Source organism: Molossus molossus, unplaced genomic scaffold (assembly GCF_014108415.1).
Source record: "Molossus molossus isolate mMolMol1 unplaced genomic scaffold, mMolMol1.p scaffold_m16_p_7, whole genome shotgun sequence".
NCBI lineage: Eukaryota > Metazoa > Chordata > Mammalia > Chiroptera > Molossidae > Molossus > Molossus molossus.
Genome location: NW_023425401.1, coordinates 109,410,668 through 109,429,030, shown reverse-complemented (window position 1 = coordinate 109,429,030; position 18,363 = coordinate 109,410,668). Strand labels below are relative to the sequence as shown.

At 59.2% G+C, this 18,363-nt stretch overlaps 1 protein-coding gene across 1 annotated transcript; it reads left to right on the top strand.

Moving 5' to 3' along the window:
* The first annotated feature begins 2,784 nt into the window (after positions 1-2,784).
* Positions 2,785-15,719, top strand: WDR86 (WD repeat domain 86). Its single transcript, XM_036247435.1, has 6 exons — positions 2,785-2,947; positions 7,818-7,959; positions 10,820-11,240; positions 11,864-11,999; positions 15,098-15,201; positions 15,466-15,719. The coding sequence occupies exons 1-6, from the start codon at positions 2,785-2,787 to the stop codon at positions 15,637-15,639; spliced, it is 1,140 nt and encodes a 379-aa protein (XP_036103328.1). The 3' UTR covers positions 15,640-15,719.
* Positions 15,720-18,363: the final 2,644 nt, after the last annotated feature.

The following is an 18,363-nucleotide window of genomic DNA, read 5'->3' as shown; positions in this document are numbered from 1 at the left end:
TTTCTCTGCGGCTGCCAGGAAGTATCCATGGGGGGGATAAAGTGAAAACTTGGGCGGGTGGGACGTTAACCAGCTGGCTTTCCGACGACAGCGGAACCAAGCCTTTACTGACACAGCCCTGGTCAGACACCCAGGAAAGGCCTACACATTCCAGTCCCGAATGCGGGGTGACCTCAGAGAGACTCTCCACTCCCTTCTGCAAAACTCTCTTGCTTAGAGAGGCCTGACTTTTGACTTTGGAGGCCAGTGGCTAGGGGCAGTCTCCAGCACAAAGACTTTCTTGGCCTGAGAGGGAGATCTGATTTGTAAGTCTGCTTCCTTTTAAATCTTGAACCTGATTAGAGTGGACAGTGACCCCCTGGAGCAGACTGAGTGTCATTCTGGGAATGAGGGGAGACCAGGAGGGGGGCCGACCTGAGCCCAGCGGTCTAGCTCAACCTGGCTCTGGACCCTCACATAGGGACAAAGGAATTCTCTCTCATGTCCAATGCTGGTCCCCTCCTCTCTGGACCCTGGCAACACTGACAGTGTGGGACACGTGTATATACAGGGTTCGAAGGATATAGGGCCATGTATTATTCTTCCAACAATTCTAATTCTCTGATCATTGTCCTCCAAATACGAATAATAGTAGTAATATCAAAACAGCTTGCCCTGGCCGGTGTAAGTGGTTAGAGCGTTGGCCTGTGCACAGAATAGCTGCAGGTTCAATGCCCCGTCAAGGGCACATACCCGGGCTGCGGGTTCAATCCCCGGCCCTGGTTGGCGTCATGCGGGAAGCAACCAATCGGTGTGTCTCTCTCACATCAATGACTCTCTCTTCCCCTCCCTCCTTTCTATTCTCTCTAAATATCAATGGAAAAAATAACCTCTGGTAAGGATTAACAAAATAAAATAAAATACCTTAAAAGAATATTGAAGCTTCTTTAAAAAAAAAAAGAGGCACAATATGTTTTGTGCCTGTGCGTGGTAAAAAAGAAAAACAAAAAAAAAATACAGCACAGTGGAGACTCCCAGAGTCTCCCCAACTTCCAGGCACACTCTTTACATGCGGTCCAGTCGGGAAGGCTCCACCTGTCGAGTAGCTCCGCTCTCCACCCTCCCCTCTCCGCCTCCTTTTAACTCACCTCCACCAGCGTCTTCCATGACTTCAAATCCCACTGTCCCACCCCACCCCCACCCTTCAGGGGCCCTCCCTCACTGCCTACAAAGTAGGGTCCTGCTCCTTAAGCTGAGCTGCAAGCGGATTCCCAAGTTTGGGTGTCTCCCGTCATGGCCACTTGGGATACAAACTGCCCAACGCCCTGTGGGACCCCATTATGGTTTTATTTCAAAGTCCGGATATGGTCAGCCATTGGGAGAAGGTCCCGTCGACGTGATGTGGGCTGGCTTCCCAAAGCTAGCCTGCTCACCAACCTCCAACCCGTGCCCCTGCACTCAATCCCAAATCCCAAATGAGGTTTGCGCCACTGGTTTCTCCAAAGAGCCCTAGAGGGTTCAGGGAATCCTGTTGCCTTTAGGACCTGGAGGATCCGAGTTGGGGATCACCCCTCCTCACCCCCCGCGACGCCGGGACCGGAACTGCCCTAATAGGAACCAGCCGACAGACGTTCCGGGGTGGGGGTTCCGGGAGAGACCTCAGTGGACCCTCCGAGGCGCAAGCGGAGCCGAGAGGGCGGGAGGGTGGGGCGGGGGTGGCAGCCAAAAGGTGCCAGAGAGGTGGGCGGGGCACAGGAGCCGCTGGAGCCCAGCGCCCGGGACCCCACAGCCGCTCCAGCGAGTGACCCTGGCCTCTCCGGGGTGCCCCGCGGCCAGTCCCCCCACCCCACCCCCGGCGGGACTCTGGAGTCGGGATGAGCGTGGTTTCCCAGCGAGGGCAGACCAGGGCGCTCTCCAACAAGGGGCCGCCCCCAAGTGCCCCGAGCCCCTCCGGTAGGGTCCTTGGGCTGGGAGCCTGGAAGAGGCAAACTTGCAGGGTGGGAGCGCGCAGCCGCCCGTGCCAGCGAGTGCCGGGTGGACTCTTCGTCCACCTCCTCCTCCCCTGTCCCGGCCTTTGGTGCCGACCCGGCTGGCAGAGGGCGGGAGCCCAGAGGAGCAGCCGGAGGGTCGCACGTGGAGCCACCCCCCACCCCACCCCACCCCCCGAGCTGGGGCCTTGGGCCAAGGTCGGTCCCGAGGGACCAGGGCTGGGGGTGGGGGCTGGAGCGCAGGCCCGAGAAGTGGGAGGGGACAGGTTGAGGGGTGGTCTCTGAGGAGGAGCCAGGCTGGACTGTATTGTTCGACAATCCGCCGCCCCGAGCGCGCGGCGCCGGCCCGGGAGGGCGTGCGGGGCGCGGGGCGCGGGGCGCTCGACTTCCCGGTGTCCCCCCGCCGCCGGCTCCCAGCGAAAAGACGACCCTCGCTTCCCAGTGCGCCCCGAAACGCCTCTGCCCCACTCGCTCGGACCGGGAAGAAGGGCCTGGTCAGGTGGGGTGCGGGTCTCCCGTGGGGAAGGGAGGCCCTCTGCGCCGGTGAGGCTGGGACGGCCCCATGGGAGGAGCGGGGGTCCCATGGGGGCCGCCCACGGGGCGCAGAGCCCGCTGGGTCAGCAGACTGGGAGGCGGGGTGGGCGGCGCGGGAGCGAGGGTCTCCCGTCTTACCCCGCCGGGCCCCGTCCCCGCCGCAGAGTCCTGGAGACCCGGCCCCCGGCGATGACCGCGGGACGAAGCCGCAGGGAGCGCGGATGCCGGGGCGCCCCCTCCTAGCGGGCGCAGCCTTCCCCTCGCCCCCCGCGCGGCCGGCAGGATGGGGGGCGGTGGATCGGCCCTGAGGGTCTGCGCCGAGCACCGCGGGGGCATCAACTGGCTCAGCCTGAGCCCGGACGGGCAGCGCCTGCTGACGGGCAGCGAGGACGGCACGGCCCGGCTCTGGCGCACCGCGGACGGCCAGTGCTGTGCTCTCCTGCAAGGTAGACGCGCGCGCCTCCGCCTCCCCACTTCTCCCCTTTCCGCCCCCGACCCCTTCCCGAAGTCGTCCCCACCCTTCCCGGGCCACTCGTGGAAGCGCGCCCAATCGGACCAGCTGGGGGCACACGGGGTGGGGTGCTGGGTGGGGTGGGGGCGCCGAACGGGCCGCGATCGAGGTCAGTGGGCCGAGCGGCGCCCTCTGCGGGGCGAAGGTCACTTGTCCACCGGCTGCGGGGGATCACTTCCGCTACAACCGTTAACAAACTGCTGAAAACGCACCTGTGCCCCTTCAGGGGTGCAGCGCCTTCTCCGGCCTCTCACGGGCCAGATCGCATTTACCTGGACATCTCCTTCGGGGCCATTAGGGTAGCAACCGGGGCCTGTTAGGTACCATGGGTTCTGAGCACTCAAGTGTGCAGTCCTCACACTACTGTTACCCCCTCGTGCAGTCCGGGAAACTGAGGCACCAAGTTACATAACAGCTGGTGGCGGGGAGTTGAAATTTGACCATCCTGCCCTGCTCCCTGCTGTCTCATTTCATCTGCAATTTGGCTTACTTGAAAACTGGGTGAAATAGCAGGAATTTTACAAATACCTATTGGTTAATATTTGTGTACTTATCAGAGGTGGAAATATTTCTTACCTCGCGTCCTATCAAGTCTTGGGCTGGGACTCCCAGCTGTCTGAGCCCTGTGGGCAGGGGTGGTGGTGGTGATGGTGATCTGTACAGGGGTGGGGTAAGCAGAGAGCAGGCTGGAGGATGTATCTAGAGGGACAGACAGAAGACTGGCCAGGGACAGCACAGGGCAAGGAGGCACCGTTTATTTTCATGCGGAGTCAAGGGTGTTGTCCTAGCTTGGCCCAGTCCAGCCCACCTGTGACTGCAGACCCTGGACCCCAGCGCTGAGCCCCTCCTGTACATGGAGAGACATGCAGCCGGTCCCAGGGTGTAAGGACAGGGAGGCGGGGGAGCCCATGACCTTGGCAGGAACCCCTGAGCCTCAGCATGTGCTTTTGAACATAACTGCATCTTATCTGCACTCTTCATCCCTTCGAAAATATTTTTAGTTTGGCTTTTTTGCTTATTCCGCACAATTCCAACAGCTTGCTGCCAAGGCGCTGTGGTCCCTGGAGACAATATGGGCCCTCCTTCCCTCTTGCCCTCCCTCATCCATGCTCAGGGTGGGGCGAGGCCTTGCTCCCCTAGTGACCTCGAAGGCCTTGGGGCAATGGAGCCCTCTCTCTGGTGGGGCTCTGAGCCAGGACTCAGTTGGCTTGTGTTTTCAGATTCGGGGAGGGTGCTTGGCACACAGAGGAAGGGGCTCATCTGCTGGGGATCCTTGGCCGCTACAGGGAGCTTCAGCCAGCTCAGGGCCAGGTCCCGGAGGGGGCAGAGATGCAGCCTGGCCCAGCTTAAGAGATAAGCTTTTTTTTTTACATTGAAAATCTTCTGGCCCTGGCCGGTTTGGCTCAGCGGTTAGAGCGTTGACCTGCGGTTCGGAGAGACCCGGGTTCGGTTCCCGCTAAGGGCACGTACTTCGGTTGCAGTTTGTCCCCGGCCCTGGTTGGTCGTGCGGGTGGCAGCCACTCGATGTGTCCCTTCACGTTGATGTTTCTCTCTCTTTCTCTCTCCCTCTCTCTCCCTCCCACTCTATCTGTACAAAAAATGGAAAAATGTCCTCGGGTGAGGATAAAAAAAAAAGAAAAACTTCTGTACATTATCATCTTAAGTCTTTGTTTATGTGTTATATTTTTAATGATTCGCAACCAGTGTTTATACCCGCCCCCCCCCCTTTTTTTTTTACTTCTGTGTGTCATGAAAGTGGTCCCACATCTCTTGGTCTTCAGCATCCCAGTTTAGCGGGTACAAGCATCCCGGTGTGCTGGCGTTCCTGTGTTTTCCTTGGCGTCATTTACACTTGTACTTGGCACTTGGCCTTCCTGTGAGATGGGAGGAGGCAGCCCGAATGGGGACGGTGCCCCCAAGGTTGCCTGTCTGGGGCGGCCTGGGTTAGTCTGCACTGGGCGGGTGGCGGACTGCTGGACATGAGCCTGCTTGGGGCCCGCTCCGTGGCACCCACCAGCCTTCAGGATACCCTGCGGCCTTCCAGCCAGCCCCTCACAGTGCCCAGCCCTCCCATGGACAGATCGGGTCGCAGGGAGAGTTTGTTGATAATCTGAACATATTTTATAAACTCTTTGGGGTTGACAAAAAGCCAGGCTGTGTTTTGCCAAACACACTTTGCCCTCGACTTTGAAACTGATGTGTTTTTTTAAGAGAAACATAATCTGCAGTTTCTTGAAGTGTTTATTTAATTCGCACAAATGTTGTTTTCTTAGAGGCCTGGTCTAGGCCATCCAAGAAGACTGAGAAACATTTCTTTCTTTTTTGGGGGGGGGATTTTAAAAAATCGGTGTTAGAGAGAGAGAAAGAGAGAGAAAAACATTGATTGTTCCAATCATTTATGCATTTATTGGTTGATTCTTTTTCTTTTTTAATCCTCACCCAAGGGTATGTTTATTGACTTTTTTTAGAGAGAGAGGAAGGGCGAGAGGGAAACATTGATTGGTTGCCTCTCTACCGAGGATCGAACCCGCAACCTTGGCCGGGGAAAAAAATATTTCTTTCTTAATTTTAGAAGAATTCTGCTTCTTAGAACCCAGGAAGTTGAGTTCTTCCAAGAGCAGATAAGCTTAAACTCAGGGTTGAAAAAAAAAAAAAATTAGCCTGAAATTGCCCAGAAAATTCCTGCACATTTAATGGAATTTTAAAATTCTATCAAAATCCTTGTCATAATAAATACGCCTCCCAACTCTGTGGACATTTGAATTCATCAGTCTTCTCACCTGTGAAATGGCTCTTAGGTCTAACATTCCTTTGATTCTGTTGATTTTCTGGTGCCTGAATTTCCCTTAAATAGACTCCGTTTCAGTTTGCGTTGGGACGTTGTTATCCAAGGTGGAAATGTCTTTGACTAAAGGACAGGCCCTACGATGATGGGGACCCGAGGTCTCCTGGGCCGTTTAACACTACCCGAGGCATAAACACCAGTCCCACAATGAGGGCAATGCTTAAAAGATGTGACAACTGCCCGGCCGGTGTGGCTCAGTGGTTGAGCGTCGACCCATGCACCAAGAGGTGGCCGGTTTGATTCCCAGTCAGGTCACATGCCCAGGTTGTGAGCCAAATCCCCAGTAGGAGGCATTCAGGAGGCGGCCAATCGATGTTCTCTCTCGATGTCTCTCTCTCTCTCTCTCTCTCTCTCTCTCTCTCTCTCTCTCTCCCTTCCTCTCTCTCTCTAAAATCAATAAAAAATAAATAAACAAATAAAAGACTTGGCAACCACACAGATAAGAGGGATGACCAGGCCCTGGCCAGTTTGGCTCAGCAGTTAGAGCTCCGGCCCTCGGACCAAAGGGTCTCAGGTTTAATTCTGGTCAAGGGCACGTACCTGGGTTGCAGTTTTGATCCCCAGTCCCAGTCTGGGTTGTGCGGGAGACAACCAATTGATGTGTCTCTGTCACATTGATGTCTCTCTCTCTCTCTCTCTCTCTCTCTCTCTCTCTCTCTCCCCCTCCCTCCCTCTCTCCCTTCCACTCTCTCTAAAAATCAATGGAAAAATACCCTCGAGTGAGGATGAATCCTCCTACCCCCAAAAAAGAGGGATAACCAGGTACAGTAAGTACCCTGTTGGCCCCCCCTCTGCCCCAGACCCCACCTTCGTTGTGTCTGTTGTCCACTGTTTCTGCCAAACACCTGAATTCTGGCCTTCGGAGCCCCTCCTGCGTTGCTGAGTCCTCTCCCCACATAGGCACCACGAGGACCCTGCCTCTTGCGCAACACCCAGGCTTCTGCTCTGTCGACCCCAACCCGCCTGTCCGAGGTGTGTCATGCTTGCTGCCGGTCTCCTGGGCCGGCCGCCCGCTTTGACAGCAGGGAGTGTGTCTGTACCGTTTCCTGCCGCAGCTGTGACCTGCGATCATGCCGGGTGCCTTACAACTGCAGAAGTTTATTCCTGCACCGTTCTGGAGGCCAGGAATCCAGAGATCAGTGTCCCTGGGCTGAAATCAAGGTGTTTGACACCTGTCGCCTCTTGCAGCCGCCGGTGGGGGCTGCAGCATTCCTTGGCTTCGGGTCACGACACTCCAGCCTCTCTGTGCTGTCTGCGCAGCGCCTCTGTCTGTCCTCAGGTCTCACTCTGCCTCCTCCTCATGAGGACTTGTGGTTGCATTCAGGGCCCGTGCTGAGCACCTCGGATAGTCTCCCCGTCTCAAGATCCTTAACTGCATCTGCAAATGTGTCTTTTGCCAAGCAAGGTAACATTCCTAGGTTCTAGGAATTAGGACCTGATTCTGCCCACCACAGTGTTTCTCCCGAGCGCGAGAACAGCTAACGCCTAGCACTCGCTCGGTCTGCACCCCACCCCACGAGACAGGTGCCGTCACTCTCCCTGTGTCAGATGCGGACCTCGAGGCACGAAGCGAGATCACTTGCCCGTGAGCCGTAGTAGCAGCTCCAGGATGCTAGCCCAGGCGCCTGGGCTCTGAAGACCGTGCCCGTGGCTTCTGTACTTCCTGCCCCCTAACACTGGGTTTGTTGAATGACTGAGTGAATCCTCACAGCTGAAGAGTTTGAGGAAGACTGAAAAGCGATGACGAAGAGGAGGGGACAAAAGGATTCGGGGGCAGGATGGGTGCCCCACAGACGCTCCCAGACTTAACTCGTCATGTCAGAGGGCTGGTCAATTCTGGATCGGTGTCAAACGCCCCCCGCCCCAGGCTCTCTTCCCTCCCTCGCTGTCTCAAGCGTTCTCCCCAGAGGAAAGCAGGAGCTGGCGCGCCCCACAGGCTCACGTCTCCCCTCGTCCGCAGGACACGAGAGCTACGTGACCTTCTGCCAGCTGGAGAACGAGGCCGCCTTCACGTGCAGCGCTGACTGCACCATCAGGAAGTGGGATGTGCTGACCGGGCAGTGCCTGCAGGTGTTCCGAGGACACACGTCCATCGTGAACAGGTCAGCATGGCCTGGGGGGCCCTGGGCTGACAGGCAGTGAGGACTCGGCCTCTCATCATGGTACCTGGCTGGCCCCGGGGACAGAGATGTAGGCCTTGGGGCCTCTGCCCTGGGAAAACGTAGCTTCTCTGGGGAAGCTCACCCGTGGACACGTGGGATGGTCATCAGGAGCACGTAGCAGTGGAAGGCTCAGTCAGAAGCGTCCCCAGGTGTGACAGGTGCCAACTGCCCAGAGCTGCAGGAGGGGGTTTGGGAGGCAGAGGTAGGGAAGGGAGGCACCACCTGTTAACCCACCGACCTGGCTGCACAGCTGCCCCCTGCTGGGCACAGGGAAAGGCATGGGAGGCCACAGCTCCTGGGATGGATGGATAGCAGAGGGAGGGGCTCAGTGGGTACCTGATGGACCGGGGCTTGGGGGAGCAGCCAGTGGGCATGGCTGTGAGGTGAAGCCCAGGGTTTTTTTTTTTTTATCCTCACCAGAGGATATTTTTTTGCATTTATCTTCAGACAGAGCAGGAGGGAGAGAGGGAGGAAGAGAGAGAGAAACATCGACGTGAGAGAGACACATCGATTGGTTGCCAACGGTACAACCCCAACTGGGGCCGGGGACGAACTGCAACCGAGGTACGTGTCCTTAGCGGGAATCGAACCCAGGACTCCCCGGTCCGCGGGCCGACAACACTCTAAGCGCTGAGCCAAACCAGCCAGGGCCACTGGTGGATTCTTGTATCAGCCCTGACTGGGACTCAAACCCTCAGCCTTGATGTACCGGGACGACGGTCTAACCCGCCGAGCTCCCGGCCCGGCGCTCTTTCTTGAGAAAGAAGTTGTGGTTGAGGAAAAGTGTGGGTGAAGGGGAGTCTCCTTTTGCGAGGCTGTGAGTGGCTGGAAGTGCCGACAGGTGGGGGACAGCCACGTCTCGGGGGACCAGCTTGCCCTCAGGTCGTACCCGGAAATGATCTGCTTCTCGAGAGGAAATCTGGGCAATTGGGCTGGAGATGGGGCTCTGCCGGGGTTCGCCTCCCTCACGCACACGCACACCACACGCACACGCACACCACGCACACGCACACCGCACGCACACGCACACCACACGCACACGCACACCACATGCACACCTCACGCACAGCACATGCACACGCACACCTCACGCACACGCACACCACACGCACTCACTACTTTTGAGCAGGGACTCCAGGAAGATACTTGCGTTCCTAACTGACAGTGCTCGAAGGTGTGCGACACCCCTGAGGCCAGGACGTGGAATCCACTTCCACCCGTATTTTCAGAGCCGGGCCAGGTATGTGAGCTTCTGGGGGTGCCGGGCAGGCCTGGTGTCCCTACCCTCTCATGCCAGGCCACAGCGGCAGCATGCAGGCCCCCAGAACCGCACCCGGGGGTGCCACATTGTCATACATGTGCAAACCACATCGACGAGGGAAGGGGCCGGTCAGAAACAGGGTGCATGTTTTAGTGGGTCTGTTGCCTTAGTTACTTGTGGGAGATGAGAACCGTGCAGGGGTGAGGGGCCTGGGCAAGGTGCCTGCAGGTCTATTCTCTGGTGGGCCATCTTTCCTCGCCAGCCTCCAGGCCAGAGGGGGCACAGGGTGTCTCTAACCTGACTCCTCTGTCCCCACATTGAGGACATGGCCCCATTCCAGCCTCAGCCTTGGCCTCTGCCCTTCGGGGTCTGCACTCCTGGGGGCTCAGGGCTTCCTAATAAGGGCGTGCAAACGGACCCTTTGGAGTCCTACCCGAAGTTCTGGACGAAAGACAAATGTGTGTTTTTCCGGGGAGAGGTTTTAGCACTCATCAAAAGGAGAATAAGAATCATGAACTTTTACTGTTGGGAGACCTTTCTGACCCCTGGGGGGGTTGGACAGACCCCTGCTCCTCTCCCCCAGAACTCTCTGGGGAACCTGGCTAGAGTGTCACCGATGGATGTCAGCCCGAATGACCTTCTGCTGTGTGAGCTGATGGCGGATGTCCACGCCCACCCCACGGAGACTGGCTGTGCCTCCCGTGGCCCTGACTGTGGAGGTCACCCGTGGGCTGACCTAGCACCGGTGTGAGCGACGGCAGGGCTGGCCATGGCCTGGGAACACAGACCCTTCAGAAACTCCCACTGCTCACCAGCTTCCCCAAGTCTCCCTCTGAAACGTCCGGCCCTGAGTCTGACCTGTACCTGGGTGACCAGCGTGTCCTACTTGGCCTAGCACTTTCCTGGTTTTCAAACTGCAAGTCCTGTGTCCCCAGAAGCCTTTCAGTTCTGGGCGAACCTGGAGGGTAGGCCTCCACCTGGTGCCCCCTGCCCCCCGCTTCTGTAACTGTGGAGCAGGTGCTGTGGGTCAGGTCTCGGTAGGGATCGAAGTGTTGGAGCCTGGCCCCTACCGAGGGGAAGGTCCGGGTGGACCACAGGCTCAGCAGGTGACAGGTTCTGGGTGGCATCCTAGAGAAGGGGTGTCTTGAGCTGGACCCTGGAGGTGAGTGTGGCCTCGGGTAGAGAGGGAGTCTCTTCCAGCCACGGTGCAGAGACAGCTGATCTCCGGCCTGGGCAGGTGTCCACAGGTGGTTGGAGGTATGGATGACATGGAACAAGGACACCTTGAGTCTGGGCTTTGTTCTGTGGGTGGTGGGCTTTGCCTGGGCCCCTGACATTTCCTGGGGTGTTCTGATCCCCTCACTGTCCCCCCTGAAGCAGGGGCCCAGGATCCTCTAGCTCATGATTTTCTCTGGGAGCAGTTCATGCTTTTCATTGACTGGACGCATTGAACACGGAAGACACCAGCCAAAGGGATCCTGTGACAGCCTGCGGGGCAACCCTGCAGGTCTGACCCTGACCTTTCCCTTCTGCCACCAGGATCCTGGTCACCAACAACCAGCTCTTCAGCAGCTCCTACGACCGGACAGCTCGCGCCTGGAACGTGGACAAGGGGCAGGTGTCCCGGGAGTTCTGGGGCCACCGCAACTGTGTGCTGACTCTGGCGTACTCCGCCCCCGGGGACCTCCCCGGGGCTCCCTTCGAGGAGGAGGCTGTGGCCGGGGGGCTGCTGGTCACAGGCAGCACGGATGGCACGGCCAAGGTGTGGCAGGTGGCCAGTGGCTGCTGCCACCAGACACTTCGGGGCCACACGGGCGCTGTGTTGTGCCTGGTGCTGGACACGCCGAGCCACACGGCCTTCACGGGCAGCACGGACACCACCGTCCGTGCCTGGGACATCCTGAGTGGGGAGCAGCTGCGTGTGTTCCGGGAGCACCAGGGCTCTGTCATCTGTCTGGAGGTGAGACCTGCCCGGCCCCCGTCTGTCTGCCAGGGAGGTCCCTGGGTGGTCCCCTGTGCTGCCCTGCCCCCGTGGGCAGTCAGCTTGGGCTGCACAGCAAATGTCACGCATGGGGGTGGGGTGGGGTGAAACAACAGATGCAGTGTCTCTCAGTTCCAGAGGCTCCCAGTCCAAGGTCAAGGTGTCTGCAGGGTTGGTTTCCTCCATGGCCGTCCCTCTGTGTCCACATTCCCTCTACTCGGAAGGACACTAGTCCCCCTGGGTTAGGCAGTAACCACCTAGTTGACACCTGGCAGTAGTGGTCACTGTGAACATGGGTGCGGAGCCCCATGCGTGTTGTGTCTGTGACCCCCGAGGAGGGGCTGGCCCCGTCCTTCCCTGCGGTGAAGCTGCGGAGGAGCAGGGTCACTGACTTGGCTGAGGGCGGTCACGACTGGAAGCCAGGTCTGCCTGACGGTCCGCCTGCCTGGCCTCACTCCCTGTGGGGCAGAGAGGAGCAGCCAGGTTCTGGGGCCCACCAGGGTGGGGCCCACCGGCAGGGCGTGCTGGTGGTGCACGCAGACCGCACGAGCCCTCCCCTTGCCCTCGGAGAGAGGCTTGGAGGGTCCCATGTCCCTCCTCAGCTCGCGAACCGGTACGTGTACTCGGGCAGCGCCGACAGGACCGTCAAGTGCTGGCTGGTGGACACGGGGGAGCATGTGCGCACCTTCCCGGCCCACAGACACAGCGTGAGCGCCCTCAAGTACCACGCGGGCACCTGTAAGTGACCCTCCTGCACCGCCCACGCCCAATGCGCCGGCCTCGTCACCACCTGTCCCCGTCACTCGTCCCCAAGTCCTCCCTGCTCAGGGCCTCTCTGCTTCTCTACTTCTCCCTGGAGGGTCCCTCCCTGAGCCTCGCCTGCCATTCAGGATGGTCAGCGCCCAGGGGCTGCAGCCGGCCACCTCCGTGCATGTGTTCCTCCAGCATTGTTGACAAAGAAAGCCCAAGTCAGGGTGTGAGGACCCCTCCCCAACTTTACCCCACGGGAACACCCAGAGACCTGAATGTTCAGAGGTCCTGGGGTCAAGGGCAGGTCTCAAGGACACATTCTAATTCTCAGCCTGAGACACTCCAGCCAGGCTTGGGGGCCACGGGGCTTTGACTTCACTTGGCATCTTGGTGTGACTGCAGATGAGAGAAAACCCAGAGAACAGTGGTTTAATGAACTGAGATAGGGGTTTACTTTTCTCTCAGAAGAATTTTAGGGGCTGTCAGTTGTCAGGTACCCAGATTCCTTCAGTCACTTTGCTTTGTCATCTTTAGCACATATCTTCTATCTTTAAGGGAGCCTCGTGGTTCAAGATAGCTGCTGGAGCTCCAGCCATCTTGTCATGTTTCAGGCAGGCAGGAAGAAGGAGGAAGCACAAAAGGATGTGTCCTAGCTGATTAGGCCCCTTTATTTTTTTTATTTAAAAAAATTTTTTTTTATCCTCACTCGACATTTTTCCATTTTTTGTTCAGATAGAGCGGGAGGGAGAGAGAGGAAGAGAGAGAGAGAAACATCGATGTGAAGGGACACATCGAGTGGCTGCCACCCGCACGACCAACCAGGGCCGGGGACAAACTGCAACTGAGGTACGTGCCCTTAGTGGGAACCGAACCCGGGTCTCTCTGTACCGCAGGCCGACGCTCCAACCGCTGAGCCAAACCGGCCAGTGCTGATTAGGCCCCCTTTAAAGCTCTTTCCCAGAAGCCTCACCCAAAGACTTTTGCATACATCTTAGACCACTGCCTACAGGAGAGGCCGGATAAGAACATCTTCTCTGGGGACAGCTCCCAGGATCAATCAGGGTTATTTTGGAAAGTAAGAAGGGCAGAATGGTTTATTGGGTAGGCAACAAGCTGTTTATCCCATAGGTGTCAAATTGTCACACGTCTGGGCTTTGCCTGCTCTGTCCAACTGGCTTGCCATGTGTTTACACCCCAGACACACCCTGAAGACAGACACCGTTTCAGGGAAGCAGCCCCCCAACCTCACCACATCTATGTGGCAGGGGGCTCCCAGGTTCCTGAACACCTCTCCCAAAGTGATCCCCAATGCTGTGTTTTGCCGTCAGTCCCCTTCCCCCCATACACACACACACACAGCACTGAGCCCGAGAGGTGTGTGCCCACTCCTGAGAGTAGAGGCGGAGCAGACGATGGGGGAAGAGTCACAGTGGAAAATTCACATTGACTTTCACAGCATAGGTGTTAGATGAAGACAGAATGTGGATCTCTGGAGACAGAGCCTGAGACGCCCTCAGGATTTAGGTGTCTGACACGGACACATTATTATTTTCTTCTTCCTGTGTCCCAACCTGTTAAGTGTGATTATGGCTCTGCTCCCAAATCCAGGGTTTCTAATTTAAAAAGAGTTGCCTAGAGTGCCTCCCCCTGGCAGCAGCTGGGATGGAAGCTGCCGGGAGCGGTCCCCAGGGGCCCTCCCTGCTGCTTGGTCCTTGGTCTTTGCCAACAGGCTGCAGGATGATTAGACTTCATTCCTGACCCTCCTCTCACCCACGGGATATGCAGCAGCCAGACTGTTTGTGGGGAGAGTTGGCGGGAAAGGAGCTGAAGAAACCCCAAAATGAAACTGCCACTCCGGGGCCACATTCACTGGTAGCTTTAGCAGAAAGACTGGGAATAGGCAGGGGACACCGGAAGTGGGGTAAGGAAGGGAGCCCCCTGGGGGCGCTTGCTATGGCTTGCTCAGGCTGCAGGGGGTGTGTAGCAGATGCTGCGGGTGCCATGTTCAGGGGTGCTTCTGGCTGTAGCACCTGAGATCCTCTGCCCGAATGTGTGTCCTGTGAGGGGCGAGGCAGAGGAGGCTGGCAGTTCACACCCACAAGCGAGGTCCTCAGCCAATGACTAATGAGAATTACTGGGTACAGCGCCCAGCGTCCTTGCCCTTGGTGGGGGACAACTCTGATGCGCAGTCTGCACCTTCTCCTTGGGCCCACTAGCAACACCTGTCTGCGCGTCTGTCCGTTCTGTTTCTCTCCCACTTCCCGGAATGTGCTGCCAGATTAACTGTTGGCACTAAAATCCATGTCGGGGTCGGCTTCTGGGACGACCTGGGCTGGAGGACGAGTGACCCAGAGGGTCCGTGTCCTCAGTTCGGGCCCTGACCAGCAGTATCAGCATCACCTGGAATTGGTTAGAAATGCAGGTTCCCAGGCCCCGCTCCTGACCGCCTAAATCAGAAACTCAGGAGAGCCCATCAGTCTGCTGCTTAACGAGCCCAGCAGGTGATTCTCATGACGCCAGGGTTTGAGAACTCTCCCGAAATTCTCTAAGGAAACCCGTCTTTCCCCTGCCAGAGGTCGGCCCGGGGCTCTCCGGTGTGAGCCCCTGAGGGTCCGAGCCCCGTTGGGAGGGCCAGGTTCATACTGAGGGGAGGAGCTTTGTGGCTGGCCTTGCCCTAGTAGGCCCTCGGGTGGTGGGGGAGGGGATGGTGCCTCTGAGCCGGGCCGCAGCCGCGGGAACGCCGAGCAGAGAAGCCAAGCTTCACCGGTGGCTTCCACCAAACGGCCTGAGTGGGAACCTGGGGCCAGGTGGTACCCAGGAGGGGGGGAAGCCCCCGGGGGAGCAGTGCAGGACGACTGCAGGCCGCAGAGGGCCCCTCCCGGCCCTAGTGGGCGCCCTGAGTCGGGGATGTAGCCAGAGCAGGTGCAGCCCCCTTCCAGGGGCGTCCTCTATCCCCGCCTGGACCTTACGCGGCCCTGGGGGGGCGGGCGGGGTCCCGGGAGGCGGGCGGGTGGTCCGGCCCCTGCCCTGCGGCGGCCTGGGGGGCGGGGCATCGGCAGGCGGCCCAGCGGCGCGTGTGTCCGCAGTGTTCACGGGCAGCGGGGACGCCCGCGCGCGCGCATTTGACGCCCAGTCCGGGGCGCTGCAGAGGGTGTTCCGCGGCCACGCCTTCATCATCAACTGCATCCAGGTAGGCGCCCCCGCCGGCGGTTCCGGGCCCCGCGGCTCGACGGCGGAGCGGGGCGCGCCCGCCTGCGCCCCCTTGCCCGGAGGGCGGGGAGGGAAGGAGCGCGGGTCCCCACGCCCCCAGCTCGCCACGGGCAGCACCGCCTTCCTGAGGCTGAGGTCCCCCGGGCCAACGGGTACCCCAGTCGGCTGCGGTAGCTGCCGTTCACGCCGAGGGGGTGACGCACTGGGGCCCAGCGCCCGCCTCACGCCCGCGCCGCGCCCGCAGGTGCACGGCCAGGTGCTGTACACCGCCTCGCACGACGGCGCGCTGCGCCTCTGGGACGTGCGCGGGCTGCCCCGCGCCCCGCCGCCGCGCCCCGCCGCCCCCCAGCGCAGCCTCTCCCGCCTCTTCAGCAACAAGGTGGGCTGCGCCGCCGCCGCGCCCCTGCAGCCGGCCTGAGCCCGCCGGCACCCACCCACGGCCTCATCCAGGCACCCACGGGGGAGCGCGCCCACCCCCCGGTGGCCGGAGGGGAGGCGGCGGCGGTTTAGCCTTTCCTGGTTGGACGCTTGAAGCTGTCCCCGTCCCGTCCGCTGCGAGCCCGCCCACGGAAGGAGCCTGAGCTGGCCTGCGGGGGGCGCCCCGCCCGGGCCCCTGCACGGCGGCCCACTCCGTAGCTCCCAGGGTCTCCAGCCCCAAGCGGCCGGGGCCCCCAGAAGCCGAGCCTTTCCTGCTGAGAGGAGGCGGATGTTTCTTCGGAAAGCCCCGAGCTGCAGATTGTCATCATTTTTGCCAATCGTCCTGAGGACACTGGTAGAGAACCGAAATAAAGGTCCTTAGTGCTCTGGAATTTCTTTTATTCTACAGACTGAGTCCCAGCTTCCGCTCTGAAGGACAGGCAGGAGGGGTGCCAGGAACCAGGGCCCCACACACGTGCCCCTTCCATTGGGTGAAGTGAGGGGCTGTGGCCTGGGGACCCCCTCCAGTGTCACTCGTGTGGGGAAGGGCCGTGGAAGAGGCCGGGGAGCAAGGGACTGGCTCTCCAGCCTGCTAGGTGACAGCAGAGACCCATCACCCCTTTGGAGCATCCGTCTGCTGGAATCGGGGAGGGCCTCTTCTCTGGGGCTGGAGCAGTAGCCCTGGGCCCCAAGCACTGAGCCAGCTCTGCCCTCTGCCTGGTGAAGGCAGGATAGGGACACAGGAGCAGCCGGAGTACTCCTGGCCCGAGGAGCTTTCTGAGAAGGTGGGGCTCAGGCTCTGGAGAGGCTCAGAGGGGAGCCACCCCCAGCAGCCTCTATCCCCGGAAGGGGCACTCTTCCAGCCCTCGGCTGGGCCTGCTTTCTGTATCCACGGTGCCCTCCATCCGTGCCAGGCCCTGGCTGGCTCCTGGTGCAGGAAGAGGAGAAGCGACGGTAGACAGTGTCTGCCCTTGAGCTCAGCATCTCGTCAAGAACAAGCCTCTCTGTGCAGTGAAGTGGGTGCTCCATTGTCTTCGTGCAAAAGGTGTTTCATCAGCAAGATGCTGGATGGGCCTTACCTGCCCCCAGGTGCCGGGTCCAGTCCCCGTGAATAGGGTAGAATTGGCACTAGGTGGAGTAGGAAGGGGTGCACACCCCCAAACCCTGGGAACCCAGGGGCCTCCCCCAGAAAGCAGGCTTGCTGGTGAGAAGCCACATCCCTCACGCTGCATTCTTTGGATGGGACTCCAAGTACAGTCCAGGTGTGGGGTGTCCTGGGTGCCACCTGCTGTGTCTGGGAGCACTCACTTCCTAACCAGGGTCCACCTACCCTAAGGGGGCTTCCCAGGATGCTGAAGCTCAGGTCAGGGAGGGCAGGAGGAGCACACCTTGAGTACCAGCACCCATGTTTACCCACCTTCTCAGACTGCTTTGCAGACAGGGGCAGCTTGAGTCACCAGACGCTGGGGCGCTACCAGCTGACACCACGTTCCTGCCTCACCAGCTCTTACGTCATCTTAGACACCCCCATCATATCCACACACCCCAGAAAATAAACACATGCCACACACACCGGGCACAGCCAGTGGGTGCAGGCTCTAAGTCAGGGGCTACTGCACTTGCTTCTCCACCGGAGCGAGAGGTGGAGACGGAAAGCCACTGCTGGGCATGTACATAGCGTGGCACTGGGGCGTTTGTGTGTCAGAATCCCAGAGGCCTTTGCTACATGTTGAGCGTATAGAGACCAGACAACCCGAAGGTGTGTCTTTGCCCTTGATAAATATATTGAGTTGAAGAAGGGATCGAGGACAGGAAGTAAAGGATGTAGGGTCAGGGAAACAGGGACAGGACACGGCACTGTCACCTGAGCCAAGAGCAGCCAGACTTCACAAGAAAAGTGATGGGCAGATCTGATGAGGGCGACGTGCCCCGGCCACAGCCTCCCACAGCCTCAGGTTGACCGATCCACTCACGGACACCTGCAGCCCCTCCTCCTGGGAGTCCCGGATGGCCCTGGTATGCTGCCACTCAAATCCAGACCCCACCTGCCTTCAGGGTGCTCTGTGGTAGGACTCAGCAGCCCTTCCAACCTTATTCTCTTCCTCCAACACACCCTCTGGGGGGTCAAGAACAGCCCCGTGACCCCATGAACAGGGCATGCTCAGCCTACTACCGTTTGTCCCAGGTCTGGAATGTTCCCTTCTCTCCTCTGTCCAAGGAGAGCCCCTCCAAGGCCCCTCCCTCTGAGACTCCCAGTGTGCTCCCTCCTGGTTGCGTCAACAGCGTTTCCATCATACGTGTCCTTTGCTTCTTCCCGTGCCCACCAGAGCAGGGAGTGGCACATGGGCGCTCCTGTCCTGCATCACACAACTGGCCAGCGGCAGGACCAGACCCGTCTCCCAGCACAGGCTTCTCTGTGTCTCCACGAGAAAATGGAGCAAAGTCAGAGACCTGCCGGTGTGACTCTGCTTCCCTAGCCTTTTCCAGGGTCATTTTGGAAGATACAGGCCATGCTTGGCCCAAGCCCAGGACAGTAACTTGTTAGCCAAAAGCTGCAATTCAGGCCCAAAATCTGACAGATGGTCTCAAACGAGGCTGAGAGTCCCCTTCATCACCTGTCTCTCATCACCCGGGTCGTCAGCACAACCGCCCTTCCCCTCCTCCCAGCCTCAGCCCCTGCCCTGCAGGTTATAACTCATCTCTCTATCACAGACACTGATGTTCT